The 16993-nt window shown below is 38.6% G+C and overlaps 3 protein-coding genes and 1 pseudogene across 4 annotated transcripts; 2 read left to right on the forward strand and 2 right to left on the reverse strand.

Moving 5' to 3' along the window:
• Positions 1-344: 344 nt before the first annotated feature.
• Positions 345-8118, reverse strand: LOC145569941 (protein HIRA-like). Of its 2 annotated transcripts, XM_081628909.1 has the most exons (10): positions 7144-8118; positions 6284-6559; positions 5607-5858; positions 5086-5480; positions 3998-4985; positions 3295-3505; positions 2857-3097; positions 2100-2222; positions 1532-1646; positions 346-1216 (listed from the first exon to the last, which is right to left on the reverse strand). In XM_081628909.1, exons 1-10 carry the CDS (start codon positions 7249-7251, stop codon positions 692-694), a joined length of 3234 nt encoding a protein of 1077 aa, XP_081485035.1. In that variant the 5' UTR covers positions 7252-8118; the 3' UTR covers positions 346-691. The 2 variants fall into 2 exon arrangements, with proteins under 2 accessions (XP_081485036.1, XP_081485035.1); XM_081628910.1 differs by lacking the exon at positions 7144-8118 and having other exon boundaries at positions 345-1216; positions 5607-5861; positions 6284-6417.
• Positions 8119-8655: 537 nt separating this feature from the next.
• On the reverse strand, positions 8656-9051 carry LOC145572734 (uncharacterized). Its single transcript, XM_081631705.1, has one exon. The coding sequence runs from the start codon at positions 9049-9051 to the stop codon at positions 8656-8658; it is 396 nt and encodes a 131-aa protein (XP_081487831.1).
• Positions 9052-9245: 194 nt separating this feature from the next.
• Positions 9246-12110, forward strand: LOC145572735 (uncharacterized). Its single transcript, XM_081631706.1, has 2 exons — positions 9246-10253; positions 10335-12110. Exons 1-2 carry the CDS (start codon positions 9246-9248, stop codon positions 12108-12110), a joined length of 2784 nt encoding a protein of 927 aa, XP_081487832.1.
• A 1701-nt stretch (positions 12111-13811) lies between these two features.
• On the forward strand, positions 13812-16810 carry LOC145571469 (pentatricopeptide repeat-containing protein At2g27610 pseudogene; annotated as a pseudogene).
• Positions 16811-16993: the final 183 nt, after the last annotated feature.

The raw sequence follows: 16993 nt of genomic DNA on the forward strand, positions 1-16993 counted from the left end.
CACCATACTCTGGAAAACGTAATCAAGTGCGTAGATTCATGCTGTTGTGGAACTTGAAGCCCTGCTAATAGCTACCAAAAAAAAAAAAAAAACATCTGCGTGGCATCTGGAAGAAGCTTATTGTGAGATCTCTTGAAAACACATGGTTCTATACAAAGTACAAACACAACACTAATTTAGTCTATTCAACACTTTATAAGATGGTGTTCTATTTAAGCTAAATGTCATTTCTTATAACTGTTCGACCATTATCTCATTATACGTTTAACAGTCTTTGTAACATACATATTACATACAGAATGGAAAATGCTGCAAGATAATGTTGCACAAGCCAACGAATGTATGAAAGATGGTAAGATAATGGCTAGTAAAAATTCAAAACAAGAATTTATAGCTGAACAATAATCCAGCTTCAGATTTTAATATATTTACACAGCTATTATCTAGATTCTACAAAAGCCTAAAAAGTGCAGGGACAATTGCCCATGTAAGGTAATCAACCTCGGCACCAACATTACACATAGTATAGAATGCTAGCAATCATTCAATTCCATCTCTATATACACTTTCAAGGCCAAGTCCCCTGCTTCCCTGCTAATATAACATGCCCAGAGACATTCTTGTATGAGTTATATCCAAATGTGTATAATCCTCGAAATTACATACCTCTTGAAGACCAAAACTACTGTGATTAAATCATGCTAAGAGTTGTACCTTTGGCAGGCAGAGCTACTACTACCTTCTCTGCCCTGGGCACGTCTGCATTTACTGGTTCCACAGAAGACGTTAACTGGTTTACCTGATCCTTCACCATCACTAAATTGACATCATCCCTTCCTGGGATTAAGGTCAGATCTTCTGCTTCTGTATTCTGATTTGTATGATCTGTTGGATCAGTGGAGTGATCCATTTGGTGATCTTCAGTGGACGGTGTAATGTCCACTTGTTCAGGTTTTCGAGGGACCAAGTCTATTATTTGGTTTAATACAGGTGGATCAGCTTGTTGCATATCATTTAACGACGGAATCACATCTGCCCGGGCAGTAGCCTGGGTGGCTGTCATTGGAAGATTTGAGTTGTTTTGTTCCATGTGCGTTTCAGAACTTCCATATTCAGAAAGAAGATCCATGAATTCATTTAGAAGCCTCTGTACTTTCCTATTTGATGCCAGAGCTGGAAGGATGTCTTCTCTCAAGAGTTTATGTTTCTTCAATCCCTGCAAGCAACCAGCCCATCAATGCACATAGAGTAGAGTACCACCTATAAAGTATAAAGTAGATATTCCCTCCATTTTGCAAATAAATAATACTTTTGCCCAGGTTACATGTACCGGACGCGGATAGGTGTCCGATATACAGTGTCTTTTAAATGTCCAAACCATGTCAGACTCGACACATAGAACCCAAGTTAGGAGTAACAGAATTTACAAGGTTTTGTTTAACCCTTTTTGGTGGTAAGATCTAGAGAAAATTTTAATACAAAATACACCTGAATTATAATTATGTAGGCAATTAAAAAGTGAAAGCCTTACAAGAACACTAGGATCCCACGCGATGTTAGGGTCTGATATTGCAGCACCACCCATCCCAGTAGGAGGTCCAAGGAAACTCTCACATACTTCACGTAGTCGAGACTCGTCAGCTTCTCTGTAAAGCCACAAAAAACATAACTGTGAATGATAGCAACAGAGCCAGGCAGTAACTAAATGAAGTAGATACATTTACAACAGAAAACAGATGTGTGTAAGACTAAATTTGCAACGGCCACTTCACTGTTAAAAATCATAATAAAAAGGTAAAATAAAAGTCAGCAAAGAGCCCAGTGGACACTTTACATTAAACAAGTCATCTCCCTACAATAAATACAGCATAACCATTTTTTTTTTTTTAATAAGCTGATAAAAGAATGTCAACGTAAGAAAATCATGTAACTGTAAAAAAATTTAAATCCACTTTTACCTTTACTTAGCTCCACTTATGTGGTGAAGAAAGAGCAAATAAAAAAAAAAAAGAGAGAGAGAAATAATGAAACTTAAACATTTACCTAGAACAAAATAAATTTTTTTTGTTTTAAAAAAACAAGGCAACAAGCCTACAAACCTGGCAAGGTATCGAACATATGACATAAGACATTGGCGATATTCATTTGGAGATTTCAATGCCAAAGCTGATGCTAATTGAGCCTCCAAGTGCGAACGGGTTTGCATACCATCATCAGCCACCCTACAAAGGCAGAAAATATACATATTTTTACTTTCGAGGGAAATATGAATCAAATTACTTAAAGAAGCAATTTTAATTACAACTCCAAATTTGATCACACCCCTATATTTTCAACGTCAATACATACATCAGTCGCAGGATGCTAATGCATGCATTGATATGTTAACAACCAACAGAAATTCTAGGATTCCAAATCACAAAGAAAATCTACATAATAAGTTCAAGCAAAAAATCATACAATTGAAACAGAAAAGCATCTGCCAATGCACAAACTGTAAGACAGCCCAATGAGATTTTAAAGACCATGTTATGTAATATGGTTACTCATGCTGTACCAAGAATAATCTCGCTTCCATGTAATAGCTATTGTGTTACGTTATGGCCAATATACAGTTAAACAGGATAATGATATTTCATGTAATACAGAAAAGCATATGCCAATGCAACAAACTTTAAGACAACCCAATGAGATTTTAGGGACCATGTTATGTCATATGGTTACTCATGCAGTACCAAGAATAACCTCTCAATGGCCTATATACAGTTAAACAGGATGATATTTCACGTGATAAAAAGCCTGAATTTTTTTTAATGAAAAGTGAACTTTTAAAATTAAATTTAGTCAATGACTTACCGACTCCAACCTGGCTTTCTTGCCAAGAATTTTCTCACATCCACCTGTAATGTCGCAAGCTCGCCACTCTGAGAGGAGCACAAATTCCAGGAGCTTGCAAAGTTTGATGCAGGGAAGCAATCATCAGCTACTCTAAGCCAGCACTTCAGACTCATATCGAAGAGAAAAGCATGACGAGTGGCTAATACAACAAGAGGTGAACCAGACTTTGACAGCTTTGCGGAAATTATTTTTATAGCAGCTGAAAAGATCAAGCAAAAGGTCAGAATCTGCCACGCTATCTGCCAAGGTTAATTCAACCAAACTCAAAAAAACAAAAGTTTGTCACATAAATTTTCAAGTAGGATAGGACAAAATACTACGGAGTATACTTCATAACTTTATTCATTTTCCCTTCGTTATAGAAAACAATTGTGCAAACAACAATTTTGTACTTGCCTGCATCTTTAGAAGAAGCATTTGGATCAGCAATAATCAAAGATGCCAATGAGTCTTGAAGAAGACAACTTCGGTTAAATAAGTCCCACAAATACAAAGACCCCTTCTTTGTGACAAGCAACAATTTCCAACATTCATCGCAATCAAGAAACACTGCAGCAGAACCCATCATCATGGTTGGCATGGCACGCCTTCCACATTTTGTGTACACCTTTTGCAGCAAGAAAAGCAGAAAACCCCACAACCAAAGATTGCATTAGAATGTTGCTTTAACTTCAAAGAAAATGTTTAACAAACATTCAGTTAGGATAAATGACAAAAGTTTTAGCCAGATACAGAGCCCATCAATGTGAACAGATCTCGTCAGGAGACACAGGCCAAAAGCAAAGGTAAGAAAGTTCAGGGAAGGAACCAATGGCAGCAAGGCGAACAACACCAATTAAGGACCAGAGATTATAAAAACATGGATTTTTAGTTTACAATCAATCATGCTAAGGTGGATATCTAGAGTTTGCAGCAGCAGAAAGGAGGATAGATAAAACTTGCAGCAAAGAAATGGTTAATTTTAAAGTCTGCAGCAGAAGAAGGTGGATATTTGGAGGCAAGTAAACTTTTGCAAATTAAATCAACATAGTTCACAACATAGTACACATTCATCAGAAGATAGGCAGGATAGACTGCATATCTTGAAAGGTTTGATTACCTGTAGACAACCGTCTTCGAACCCAACAGCCCAGAAGTTAGCATTTCCAGCTAAAACTGAGACCTTCCCTGTAATACAGTCAGACCACAAAGTTTGGGATCCTCTACAACAAACAATTTCTGTTTCCTTCACCAATGACATGTTACTCAAGCCAACGATGTCACTAACCGCATGCTCTCTAGGGCGAGCTTCCAATGTAAGTGGCATTGCATCTGTACCCTCCTTCTTATCTACAACCTTTATTGCAAGATTAGCATTACAAGCAGCTAAAGAACTTGAGGCCTTTGCAATGCTTGAAGATTCAACAAGAATACCATCATCTCTACTTGAAGCAACTGGAACTCTTTCAATGACCAAACTATCACTAAAGCAAGCCTTGGCCGTGACCCCACTACGTTCCTTAACATCAGAACCTGCTCCAAGGGTTCTCCTAACTTTAGCAGCACTCAAGTCTATTCTTCCATCAGAAGATGCTAGAGATAGATCAAGTGCTTGCGACTGGGGTGCAGCAGTTATGTTTTCTTGCTGCGGAGGCATACCCACTGGTTCAGGTATAATCCTTTTTCTACCATCAGGCCGCCTATATTCTTTCTGCTTCACAAGACTAGAAACACGAGCAGAAGTAGCCACTTTATTTAAACCCTCAGAGTTTATTCCTCCATTTTTCTTTCCATTGTCAAGATGTGATTCAGAGACCTTTGTCACAATCCCCAAATCAGACGAAGGCTTTGAAGCTACCTGCTCCAGCTGCACATCAATGGTAACTTTTTTGCTTGGGGTTTGCTTCGCTGCAGCTGCTTCAAGTAACAGCTGCGCAGGGCTTTCAGCTAAGTTAGCTTGCCGGCCCCTAACATCGCCATAGCGGCTTTTCTTTAATTCATCTAATTCCTCGTCAGTTAGCCTCTGACCAATTTCTTTAACTTCAAAATGAAATGTTGCCACCGAGCCATCTAAGGAACAGGCAAAAAGCGAGTATCCGTCAGGGCTCCTGTTTCCAAAAGAAAATGGTATGTGAGATAGAGATGGGGTAATGACAATTAAATCTAATGATTACATTTGGGAGAGCTAAAATAGACACAAGATATTACCAAGATAAATCAACAACACTTTGAGTGAAAAAATGCTTTGCCACAAAGAGAGGACGTGGACTTGCAGTAGTCCAGACAGTTATAGTACGATCCTGACTACCAATGGCAATAACATTATATGGCTGTAAGTCTTTTCCTCCAGTCTTTGAAGTCCCATTAGCCCATCCAGAAGATGAAGATTTAACATCCTGAGGATTGGAGAAATTTCTTTTGAACATTGAATGATTGAATTTCACAACTATAATTGGGGCATTATGTCCCAAGAAGTCAAAAGTAGCAGCCCATTCGCCTCTTTCTAACACAGGTGCTGAATGTCTGGGCTTTTGGAAACCATGAGTTGTTATGAAATGGCCACAAGGAGACCACCCAAGCCGCCTAAAAAATGTTGACCCAAGCTGTAAAAAGATATGATTCTTCATAAATAACCGCATAAAGGAACTGCAAATTTATATTGGATAATCAATGAAAACAGTTCTAGAAAAGACTTGAAAGAGAACTTCAAGAATGGTCAGATATCATACGGATTTGGCCCAATGGCCTTCTGTCTTGTGGGCAAGACTCCAATCAGTTGTTCTCCATACAATAACAGTCTTGTCGTCAGATTGGCTAGCTATAAAGGAGCCAATGGGATCCCAAGTGACACCTTTAACCAAACTAGCATGACCTCGGAGAACTGCCGTGCAAATTCCACTGCTCATATTCCAGATGTGGATTGTGTTATCGAGACTTCCACTAGCCAACATTGAGTCATCTGGAGACCAATTAAGATCCACCTACTTCATGCATGAAAAAATACTCAGGTCAAACAGTCTCGTGTTAAAGCCAATTATGCTTCAGAAAACAAACATAGAATTAAACCATTGGCAGTCCAGTAAGCTGAAATAACATTGGTTAATATCAAGCATTATATTAGTGTAGCAGAAAAGCACATGGCAGCCATGTGATTGATGTTGCTGATTTCACACCATATATGAAGTTTTGAAGGATATAGCTGTGCAGACGATAAGAACATAATTATGTGCCATGCAAAAAAATCAAGGAAAACTCAAGAATGAAAAGAAAATCCAACTCAAACAAAAGTACACAATCTTGAACTGACTCTAAAGATGGGAATGCAAGTATGATTGAATTAGGTTCATGTCATGCACAAGTAGTTACAGTAAAAACCATGTTCTGGAGCAAAAGTACATATAATTACCACATCTGCAGTGTGTCCCCTCAGAGTCATGACAACTTTCCAATTTTCGATATCTGGAGGCTCACCACTACCAAATTCAGTGGTTCCTGAACCAGGTCTCCTTTCATGAATCAAAATCACTTGATCATCAGACCCTGATGCAATGTGCCGGCCATGTTTAGCCCATCTGACACAGTTAACTGAACCAAAGTGATCACGAAGAGTTGCAAGATTTCTGTGTGTCTGATCGTCCTTGTCAGAATCTCTAGCAACAGATTTCATATTCCATATTCTTACCTGGAACCAAATTTCGACATCAACAAAGATTATCCATCATATAATTCATACCAAACAACCAGACAATAACATCAATTGCCAAATCATCTTTTTGAGACACTAAAATAAAGCCAGAAAGCCAAAGGAAAGAGCTGCTCCATATTACCACAACTGACTTCTTAAACAATACTCGGCAATAAGCTTCTTAATATTTACAATTGAAACGTTTAATGCAGTTCAAAGAAGTAACTTTTCACATATCACAAAGACCATAGTGTGGCACAGTTCAACAAAAACTCGAAAGGCAAACTATCGTATACATTAAATCAAACAGTTGCCTAAAAGTTAACAGCATTGAATTACAGGATAGAATTTAACAAGACAATAAAATAATTCACAAGTTTCCAAATTCTCAGTAGGCAACCTAGCAAAAGCCAGTAAATTTACTAAGTTTTTACATTTTTCCAGCTCAATAATACAGCATTTCTACCAATTTCTGACAACATTACTATACATTACCAAAAAGTAACAATGAGCATTAAGAAACCCTAAATTAATTAAATTGTATAATTTAGGAAATTAGAAGACAAAAATAGAGCTCTAACCTTGTGATCTCCACCACCAGTAGCAAACCTAAGACCACCAGGTTGAATATCAATGGAGAAAATCTGCATACCCTCATGCCTAATCCAACTGGGTTTTTCAGCAATCATCTTATTTTTCAAATAACTCCTTGATTAATACCCAAAATCTACCAAATTTGCTACAAACCTCAAAAACCCATTAACTGGGTTTTAATGAAATGGGATATTACAAACTAAATTGACCCAAAAAAAAACCCTAGACCTAGGAATGCAAAACCCTAGGTGGGTCTGGTAAAGGAAGAAGCTTGAGGCTGAAGTGTTCTTCCCCTTTCGTTTTGTTTTTTTGGATGGTGCTGTTTTTTTTTTTTTTTTTTTTTTTTTTTTTTTTTTTTGCAACGGTCGAAGGTTGAGTTGAGGTTTTTTTGGGGTGAAAAAGAAAGAACTTTGAAAGAAAGAAAGAAAGAAAAGAAAAGAATAAAGACCTAAAAAACCTGAAATAATGATCTGGGTTGATTGATTTGTAATTGCCAAAATTTGACAATGAAGAGAAAGATCGAAGGATGATGAAAGACAAGAGGAGTAAAAAGATTGAAAGAAGCAAACAAGGGTTACCAAAGAGTACAAACTTTTGCCGTCACAACTCACAATTCAGTTTAAAATTAAAAAAAAATAATAATGAATAAATAAACAAAAAAAGACCCAGGAAAATTTACTAGCAATGTTCCTTTATGATATTTAATAGTGGCTCTCTTTCAGTAAGTGTAAATTTTTTAAAATTTCAATACCAAATACATCTACAACATTCTAGAAACAAGTGTGCTGGTCCTCATTGCCCTGTTGCCCCTGTACAGCAGTAGATTATTCTGCAATATTAATGTCCTAAATGCAAGCAAATATTGAACTCAAGGAGAAAAAAATTTGTTTACATTACCATAATATTCACAGCATTTCTCCTTAGAATCTACCGGATGACAAAGAAAAGGCATAAAAGCCTTCTAACCCATCCTCCCAAGCTTCATATATGCTTTAAAAAATGCAAAAGGAATATAAAACAGATAGCAAATTAATCAGGGAAACTATGCAGGAAAGTCATATCTGGTTAATGAAGATTCCTACAATAGACGCTACCATGAGATCATGGCGATTACTTGTGATAAGTTTTTACATCATTTTGGTGATTTGCTTCAAGTAGTTTGTAATTGTTTATAAGCTTGTTGCTGTTGTTATAGAATTGGCGATTTTATTGAGTTTAGGGGACTTCCTTGGAATTTCATTTTTGGGCTTCACCTATGTTAATAGGATCCCATTTTTTGAGGATCACACACACCCTACACATGGGCAAGGCTCTATCAGTTTTTTTCGCATGCAAGACCCTTTAGTTCTTTGCACTTTAATGATAAAGCAGGAAAGTCATAAATTGCAAAGACAGCAAAAATAACACATGTTGACTGAAGATAAAGGGAGGAAGATCAGAAAACTCACGTAGACTTAGATCAGACAGTGGGTCACAGTTATATTGAGTGATATACTGCTTCAGTGTATCAAAGGACCACCCTTCAAGGCTTCAAGCTCAGGCAATGGTTGAACAAGTTGCACATCTTCTGAGATTAATTGTTTGAAATCTTTATCAGGTGAAGCAATGACCACCCTCTTTCCTCTATCTATGACTTGGTTAGCAAAGGTATCAATAACATCATCTGCTTCCTGACCTTCAAGTTTCAAGACCGGTACATTACACTCCTTCAGAAATTTAATAACAGGTTTTAGTGACCTTCCAATTGGAAGCTGTTCAAATCCCTTTGATGTATATATATGCCTCAAATATTTGAGCTTGTGTGCTTTATAAGATGGTAATATTTGTTTGCGGCGTTCATGGCCTCCTTCCCCATCGAGTACATAAGGAAATAAATTGTTCTGGCTGGTGAACATGAGCTAAGCATAGTCTCTTCCCTTTCGAGTTGCGAGTCACCCATTCTGGACTCGACATACAAGCTTTATAATTTTTGCTCATTACAACATATATCTTCTCATTGACCTCATCACCGACCTCTTCTTCCCTAACTAATGCAAGTTTTGCTGAAATGTCATAAACCCCATCCTAACTAAAGGGGTTACTTTTTTCGATGGTTCAAGCTAGAAAGCGCCGTAATATGATCCACAGTTTGAAAGATTCCTCAGGAGTGTGGATCTCGGATATGGAACAAATTCGTGCTATGATACTACAATTTTATGCAGACCTTTACACTCCAAGAGCTGCTCCGGATGGTTTTCCAGACCTTGATTGGACTGCCTTGGACATTCCTGTCCTTTCTTCAGAGCAGCAAGCTGATTTACTGCGTCCTTTTTCCAACCACGACATTCGGGCTGCGATGTTTGACATTGCAGATGATAAATCTCCAGGTCCGGATGGTTTTTCTTCGGCGTTTTTTAAGACTTACTGGCCTCAAATTGGTCAGCATGTGGTTTCGGCGGTTCAATTCTTTTTTGCTCATGGTTACATGTTGAAGGATTGGAACCGTACGTTTTTGGTTCTTCTTCCCAAGGTCTCTCAACCAGAATCGGTGTCTCAGTTCCGGCCGATTGGGCTCTGTAACGTAATGTACAAATGCATTGCTAAATGCATTACTGGTCACCTTCGGTTGGTTCTTCCTTCCTTGATTTCGGGTTTCCAAAATGCCTTTGTTCCAGGTCGGATACTTTCGGATAATGCTTTGGTAGCTCATGAATTGCTTAATTTCATGAATCATTCACGGGCCAGAAAGACTTTCTATGCGGCTTTAAAGCTTGACATGAATAAGGCCTATGATCGACTACGTTGGAACTTCCTTTCTCGGGTTCTGAGAGCTTTTGGGTTTCCTGAGTATTGGGTTCATATTATTGAACAATGTGTGACTACGGTCACTTATCAAGTTTTGGTGAATGGCTCCCTGACTCCCACCTTATCTCCAAAGTGTGGTCTTCGTCAAGGAGATCCACTATCTCCGTATCTGTTTGTGCTTTGTATTGAGGTGCTCTCCGCTATGCTCCGACACGCTGAACAACAGAAGTTGATTTCGGGTATACAGATTGCTCGTCATAGCCCTCCTTTTTCTCACCTGTTTTTTGCTGATGATTCCTTGCTGTTCTTCAAGGTGTCTCCTCAGGCCTGTGATAATGTTATGAATCTCCTACATTCTTTCTGTGAGAATTCGGGGTAAGTAATTAATTTGCAGAAATCCTTTGTAAAGTTCAGTCCTAACACTCCCCAGGACTATCGAGATTTTCTGGCTAGGAGTTTGCGTCTAAAGGTGGCCTCGAATTTAGGTACTTATCTAGGACTTCCAGTAGATTTGGGGAGAAGCAAGGTATCGGATTTCAGTTTCTTAATTGATAAGGTGGTGGCGCGTTTGGCTTCTTTTTCAGCACTTCGACTTTCAGCGGCAGCAAAGTTGGTTATTATCAACTCTGTATTAGTTGCTTCTTTTAATCATGTCCTTTCGGTTTTTAAAATACCGTCCACGATTTGTTCACACATTGATAATCTTCTAGCCCGGTTTTGGTGGAAATCGTCAGATGCTTCGAAGGGTATTGCTGTGCGGTCGGCAGCATTACTGCATATGCCAAAGGGCATGGGTGGTTTAGGGGTCCGTAAAATGGAGTGTTTTAATTCAGCCCTATTGGCCAGGCAGAGTTCGAGGATGATCCACCATCCGCAGTTGTTAGTTTCTCGCTTGATCTTTGCTAAGTATCCTTCTCTTCGCTCTGTGCCGAGTGCCACTATTGCCCGCCCTTCGTGGAGCTGTCGAGGGATTCAGGAAGGTCTTCTGACACTAGCTTCGGGCTCTATGTGGAAGGTAGGAGATGGTTCTGCAGTCAGGATTCGGGAAGATTCCTGGGTCCCAGATGGTCCTATATCTTTTCGGGAAGATATTTCCGAGTCGGATCTTCCGACTCATGTTTCTGCTATCATTAATCCCCGTTCTTATACGTGGGATCCTTTTAAAGTCCACCGTCTATTTGACGCTCCTACGGCAAGGAAGATTCTTGCTCTTGATAGACCTCGTGAGTCGATGGATGACTTCATGTACTGGAAATTCACGAAGGATGGGGTATTTACTACTAAGTCGGCTTATATTTCGATTTTGTTGTCTAGTGTACGCCGGAATCATATCAGTTTCATTCTTCCTCAGTGGTGGAGTCGGTTCTGGGGACTTCCCCTTCTACCTAAATGGAAGATCTTTGGGTGGAAACTGATTCATGATGCCCTTCCCGTTGCTTTTATTCTTCATCAACGGGGATTTCTGGTTGATCCTTTATGTCCGTTCTGTCACTTGGAGGAGGAAACTGTAGGACACCTGTTTAGGGACTGTACTTGGACTCGTCAAGTCCTTCTTGGTCCCACTTTGGCTTTCCAGTCAGCGTCTTTGTCGACCCACTCGTTTGTTCGCTGGTTGGTGGATACAGTGTCAGGGTACCACTCTAGTAAGAACTGGAGTGGTTTGGCGGATTTCTTTGCTCACTTGTGGGCAATTTGGCTAGCTCGGAATACCTGTCGTTTTCGCCAACAGACTGTATCCCTTGTGGAGATTTTTGCTCTTGCCTCGGTTTGGCGCTCTCGGTGTACTTTGGCTTTTGATTTCCTAGCTGCCGTTTCAGTTCGAAGTCCTACTCAGTCCTGTCCAGCTGCTACTTTGAATTCCTACTGGCTTAGGGGGAACCCTTCCCTTTCGTTGGAGGTGTGCTTGGTTCTGGATGGTTCTTGGTCGGAAGGGGACAATGCTGCTGGGTTCGGTTGGTGTCTTCGAGCTATTGATTCTCCTCTGGTCATAGGCGGGGGTGCTCGTGCCTCTTGCGCCTCCTCAGCTTTACATTCGGAACTTCTTGCCTGTTACTGGGGACTAAGATCTGCGACCGGGAGAGGTTTTCGGCGAATTCTCCTGTACACGGACTGTGCTATTTTGGGTCTGCTTTTAGCTAGGAAAAGGCGCCCAGATGTTTCTCTAGTCTAGATCTGTGCGGATCTTCTTTCGATAGTGGATTCGTTGGAAGCGTGCAAAATTGTGAAGGTCCCTAGGAGTTAGGTCGCCCCAGCGCATTGGTTAGCTAACAAGGCTAGGAGTCGGGATTTTCTTCGTTGGTCTTTTTAGTTTTTTGTTCTTATTTTCTAGTTCTCACTGTCAAAAAAATAAATAAATAAATCACAATTCAGTGAATTCACAATGTCACATTAGTAAAACATGATTTGATGTTAGTTGAGGGTTTGTCTAATTGTCTTTTGCCTTTAATTATTAATGCAAAAAGACCTATGTGGAGTGATTTTTATGTGTTTTTGTAGAGATGCATTAGTGTGATATTGGTATATTATTGTTAGCATTAGGAGTATGGAATCCCAAATTTAGTTTGGCCTGAATTCAAATTTAAATTGAGCCAAAATGGATAGGATTGAGATATTCCAATTCGGTCTCCCGTCTTTGAATATCTTTTACTGTATTTTGATACAAACGTGTTGGTAGATAATAGGTACTCGTATACATATGCCATAAGCCCAAAATTGGAATACATAGTTTTTTTACGGAGTACTGTATAGTATTGAGATGTTGTTTGATTAACCTGCGAATTGAATCTCTTAAAAAATACTAGCATTGTATAGGAATTTATTTCACTAATAAAATTCTTAAGAAGTTTCTTAATTTGTTTGATTAATAATATGAGAATTAGGGGTGCTTATGATGCGAGTCGAGTTCGGGTTTAGGGTATCTCGACTCGACTCATTAACATATCGAGTCGAGTTTTGACAGAGCTTTGACCGAGTCGATCTTGAGCAGCTTGTTAATTGATTTGGTCTTAGCAGAACCCCTATATAGTGTAACGTTTGTTCCTTCTCTTTAATTTTGTATTATAAGAAATATACATGTGATGATATGAGTACGTAAGTGTTACATATTTATTAAGGAAAATATTATACATAGCTCTTAGGGCTACATATAAGCATTAAATTTACACTTGAAAATCGTAAAAAAATTAAGAAATCATAAGAATATAAACACTAATTACATTGATTTACGCGTGATTTTGTCGTGAATTACTAATTTTATACAATTTTCAAATGTGTATTTAATGTTTATATATAGCCCTTAGGGCTGCATATAACATTACCCATTTATTAATTACTAGATAAAGCCCGTGCGATGCACGGTTTGTTTGATTTTTTTTTAATGAGCTAATATTTGTTATATATTTAGATAAAATTCCTAATATTAAAAGATAATATTTAATATTTAATCTTAAAAATCTCATTCGTCAATTTTGCTTACGTGGAATTTGAATTATTTAATTCTAAAAGAAATTAACAATCTCTTATTTAATTGGCTACTCCTAAGATTTATAATCCTACATGGCGCGCCAAGAAAATTGGATCCTACGTGGCTCTCTAAAAACTCGGGAAAAAACTCCCCTTTATATATATATATTAGATTATTGCAAAATAAAATTTTTGAATCAAAATATCTTTATTTTTATTAAATATAATAATATAAAAGAATTCGAGTTTCTCCCGAGTTTTCAAGTCGAGTATTGAACTACTCAACTCGAATCATTAACCTTTCGAGTCAATCATTCGATTCTCACTTCATCATTTTGTATGTCAATCAACCTATCTAACCTTCCAATTCCCAATGAAAATCTACTTCCCACATTTTATGTTGTCAACCAATGCCCGAAAATATTTGTAACATATTTGGTTAGAAACAGAGGAAGCTGGGAATATGCGAGTATGCTTCAATGAGCTCATTGGAGCTTGTTGCTTCTTGCTTGTAAGGTGTGTATTCTTTCTCGTTTTCGAATTCCAACTTTCCATAGTCCATATCATTTCATGTACCAAAAAAATTCTATCTAACAAAGTGCTAATCTGCTGTAGAATTTGACATTGTAACTGTAATACCAATGCTTCTCTTTAGACCTCATTACAACAGACTTGCAGAAGTCAAATTTAGGCAAGCTTCAATTTTTTTAAGACACCCACAAATTCTGTTTGAAACCCAGAATTTATATCACTTCCATGGACTTGCTTATGATCCCCAAATTCCAGTTGGTGATGCGAAATCTAAAGTGGGATACAATGCACACCAACTGTTCGATGAAAGGCCTGAGCGAAATGTTGATATGTACCATCAATTGCTCTTTGAATATTCTCGTGGTAACAAGAACGCGGAAGCTTTGAATTTATTCTTGGACATGCATAGGTTAGGTTTGGTCGACAATGGATCGAGCCTCTCTTGTGCACTGAAGGTATCCGGTGTTTCGAACAATAAGATTGTTGGAAAACAATTGCATTGCCATTGTATCAAATCAGGCTTTGCAGTGGATGTTAGTGTGGGTACTTCTCTTGTTGATATGAATATGAAATTTGATAATGTGAAGGATGCAAAGCGCGCTTTTGATGAAATGGAGGTAAAGAATGTGGTTACATGGACTTCGTTGCTGTCCGGATATGTGCAACAGGGATTAGTAGAAGAAGCATTAGAGGTATTCACCCGTATGGGAACGGAAGGGATTAAGCCTAATCCTTTTACTTATGCAGCTGTATTTGGGGCGTTGTCAGATTATGACAAGATTGCCAAAGGAAGCCAAGTTCATGCAGAAGTAATAAAAAATGGTTCTAAATTTTATAATCCAGTGTCCAATTCCTTAATTAACATGTACGCGAAGTCTGGAATGGTGCAAGAAGCTAGAGATATTTTTACTGCCATGGAAAGCAAGGATGTTGTTTCTTGGAATGGTATGATTGCAGGTCTTGTGGCAAATGGGCTTGATAGGGAAGCTCTTGAACTGTTCCAGAATATGAGATTTGAAGGCATAGTGCTTACACGGCTTATCTATGCTACCATCATTAAAGCTTGTGCTAGCATAAAGGAATTCTCTCTTGCGAGACAGCTCCAGTGTCAAGTATTAAAGAGTGGATTTGACTTTGATCTAAATATAAGGACTTCTCTTATGGTAGCTTACAGTAAGTGTGGTGACATGGATGGTTCTTTCAAGATGTTTGAGACAATGCGAAAAAGTCAAAATGTGATCTCCTGGACAGCCATGATTAGTGGGTACTTGCAAAATGGTAGAAAGGAAAAGGCAGCTTATATCTTTCTAGATATGAACAGGATGGGAATAAGGCCAAACGATTTCACTTATTCTGCTATCCTTACTGCTCATCCTTGTGTATCTCCCTATCAGTTACATACACAAATAGTCAAAACAAATTATTTGGGGTCTCCAAATGTTGGGACTGCTCTCCTGGATGCTTATATCAAGGCTGGAAATGTAATTGAAGGCGCCAAGGTGTTTGAAAACATTAGTCAGAAGGATATTGTGGCATGGTCTGCGATGTTAGCTGGGTATGCTCAAGAAGGGAACGCAGAGGGGGCTATTAATGTCTATCGCCAGTTATCAAAGGAAGGAATTTGTCCAAATGAGTACACTTTTAGTAGTGTCATCAATTCATGTGCAGCCCCTGAAGCAGCAGTAGAACAGGGCAAACAGGTTCATGCTTCCTCTATTAAATTTGCATACAATAACTTTTTGTGTGTTAGTAGTGCTCTTGTTACAATGTACTCAAAGAAGGGTAACATTGGTAGTGCAAATAAGTTATTTAAAAGGCAAGAAGAAAGAGACTTAGTTTCATGGAACTCGATGATTTCTGGATATGCACAACATGGTTATGCACACAAAGCCCTTGAGGTATTTGAGGAAATGCGAAGAAAAAATATAGAAATGGATGAGATTACATTTATTGGTGTGATTTCTGCCTGTACTCATGCTGGACTATTGGAAGAAGGTCAAAAGTACTTTGACCAAATGGTCAATGAGCATCATGTTTATCCAACCATGGAACACTATGCCTGTATGGTGGATCTTTATAGTCGAGCTGGGATGCTTGAAAAAGCCATGAACTTCATAAATAAGATGCCATTTCCGGCTGGGGCAACAGTGTGGCGAAGTCTTTTGGGTGCTTGCCATGTTCGGAGAAATGCAGACGTGGGAAAGGTTGCTGCAGAAAACCTCATATCAATTGAACCAAAAGATTCTTCAGCCTATGTTCTGTTATCAAACATATATGCAGCTACTGGAAACTGGAAAGAGAGAGCTGAAGTCAGGAAGTTGATGGATCTGAGAAATGTGAAAAAGGAAGCAGGTTACAGCTGGATTGAAGTCAAGAACAAGACTTACTCTTTCTTAGCTGGTGATCTTTCTCATCCATTGTCAGACCATATATACGCAAAGCTTGAAGAGCTGTCTACTAGATTGAAGGATGCAGGATATAGTCCAGATACCACATATGTGCTTCATGATGTGGAAGATGAGCACAAGGAAACTATCTTGTCTCAACACAGTGAAAGACTGGCCATAGCTTTTGGACTTATTGCAACTCCACCTGGCACTCCTATCCAAATTGTGAAGAATCTGCGAGTCTGTGGGGATTGCCATGCTGCTATTAAATTAATATCCAAAATTGAGGGACGGGAAATAACTGTTCGGGATTCAAATCGTTTTCATCACTTCAAAGGAGGATTGTGTTCATGTGGTGACTTTTGGTGACATTCAAGTTAGGCCAAAGCATGTAGGATGGAGGCTTTATGCGTTTTCCAATTGAAGAACGAACGTCCAACAAATCAAGACTTGACTAGTATGAAATTGCATATCCATCACCTTCTCTTACAAATGTGAAATTTTTGCAGAAAAGTCATTTATTTAAGGGGTAAATATAGCTACCGCTAGACCTCCCTGAACTATGTATCAAATGGCATATTTTCTGGAAGGTGATAGTTGTTTCATGTTGTCGGTGCTTAACCTTCAGCCTATGCAAACACAACTCAATCTATATGATGTCTTCTAAATAGAT

This window comes from Chenopodium album, chromosome 12 (assembly GCF_948465745.1).
Source record: "Chenopodium album chromosome 12, dcCheAlbu1.1, whole genome shotgun sequence".
NCBI lineage: Eukaryota > Viridiplantae > Streptophyta > Magnoliopsida > Caryophyllales > Amaranthaceae > Chenopodium > Chenopodium album.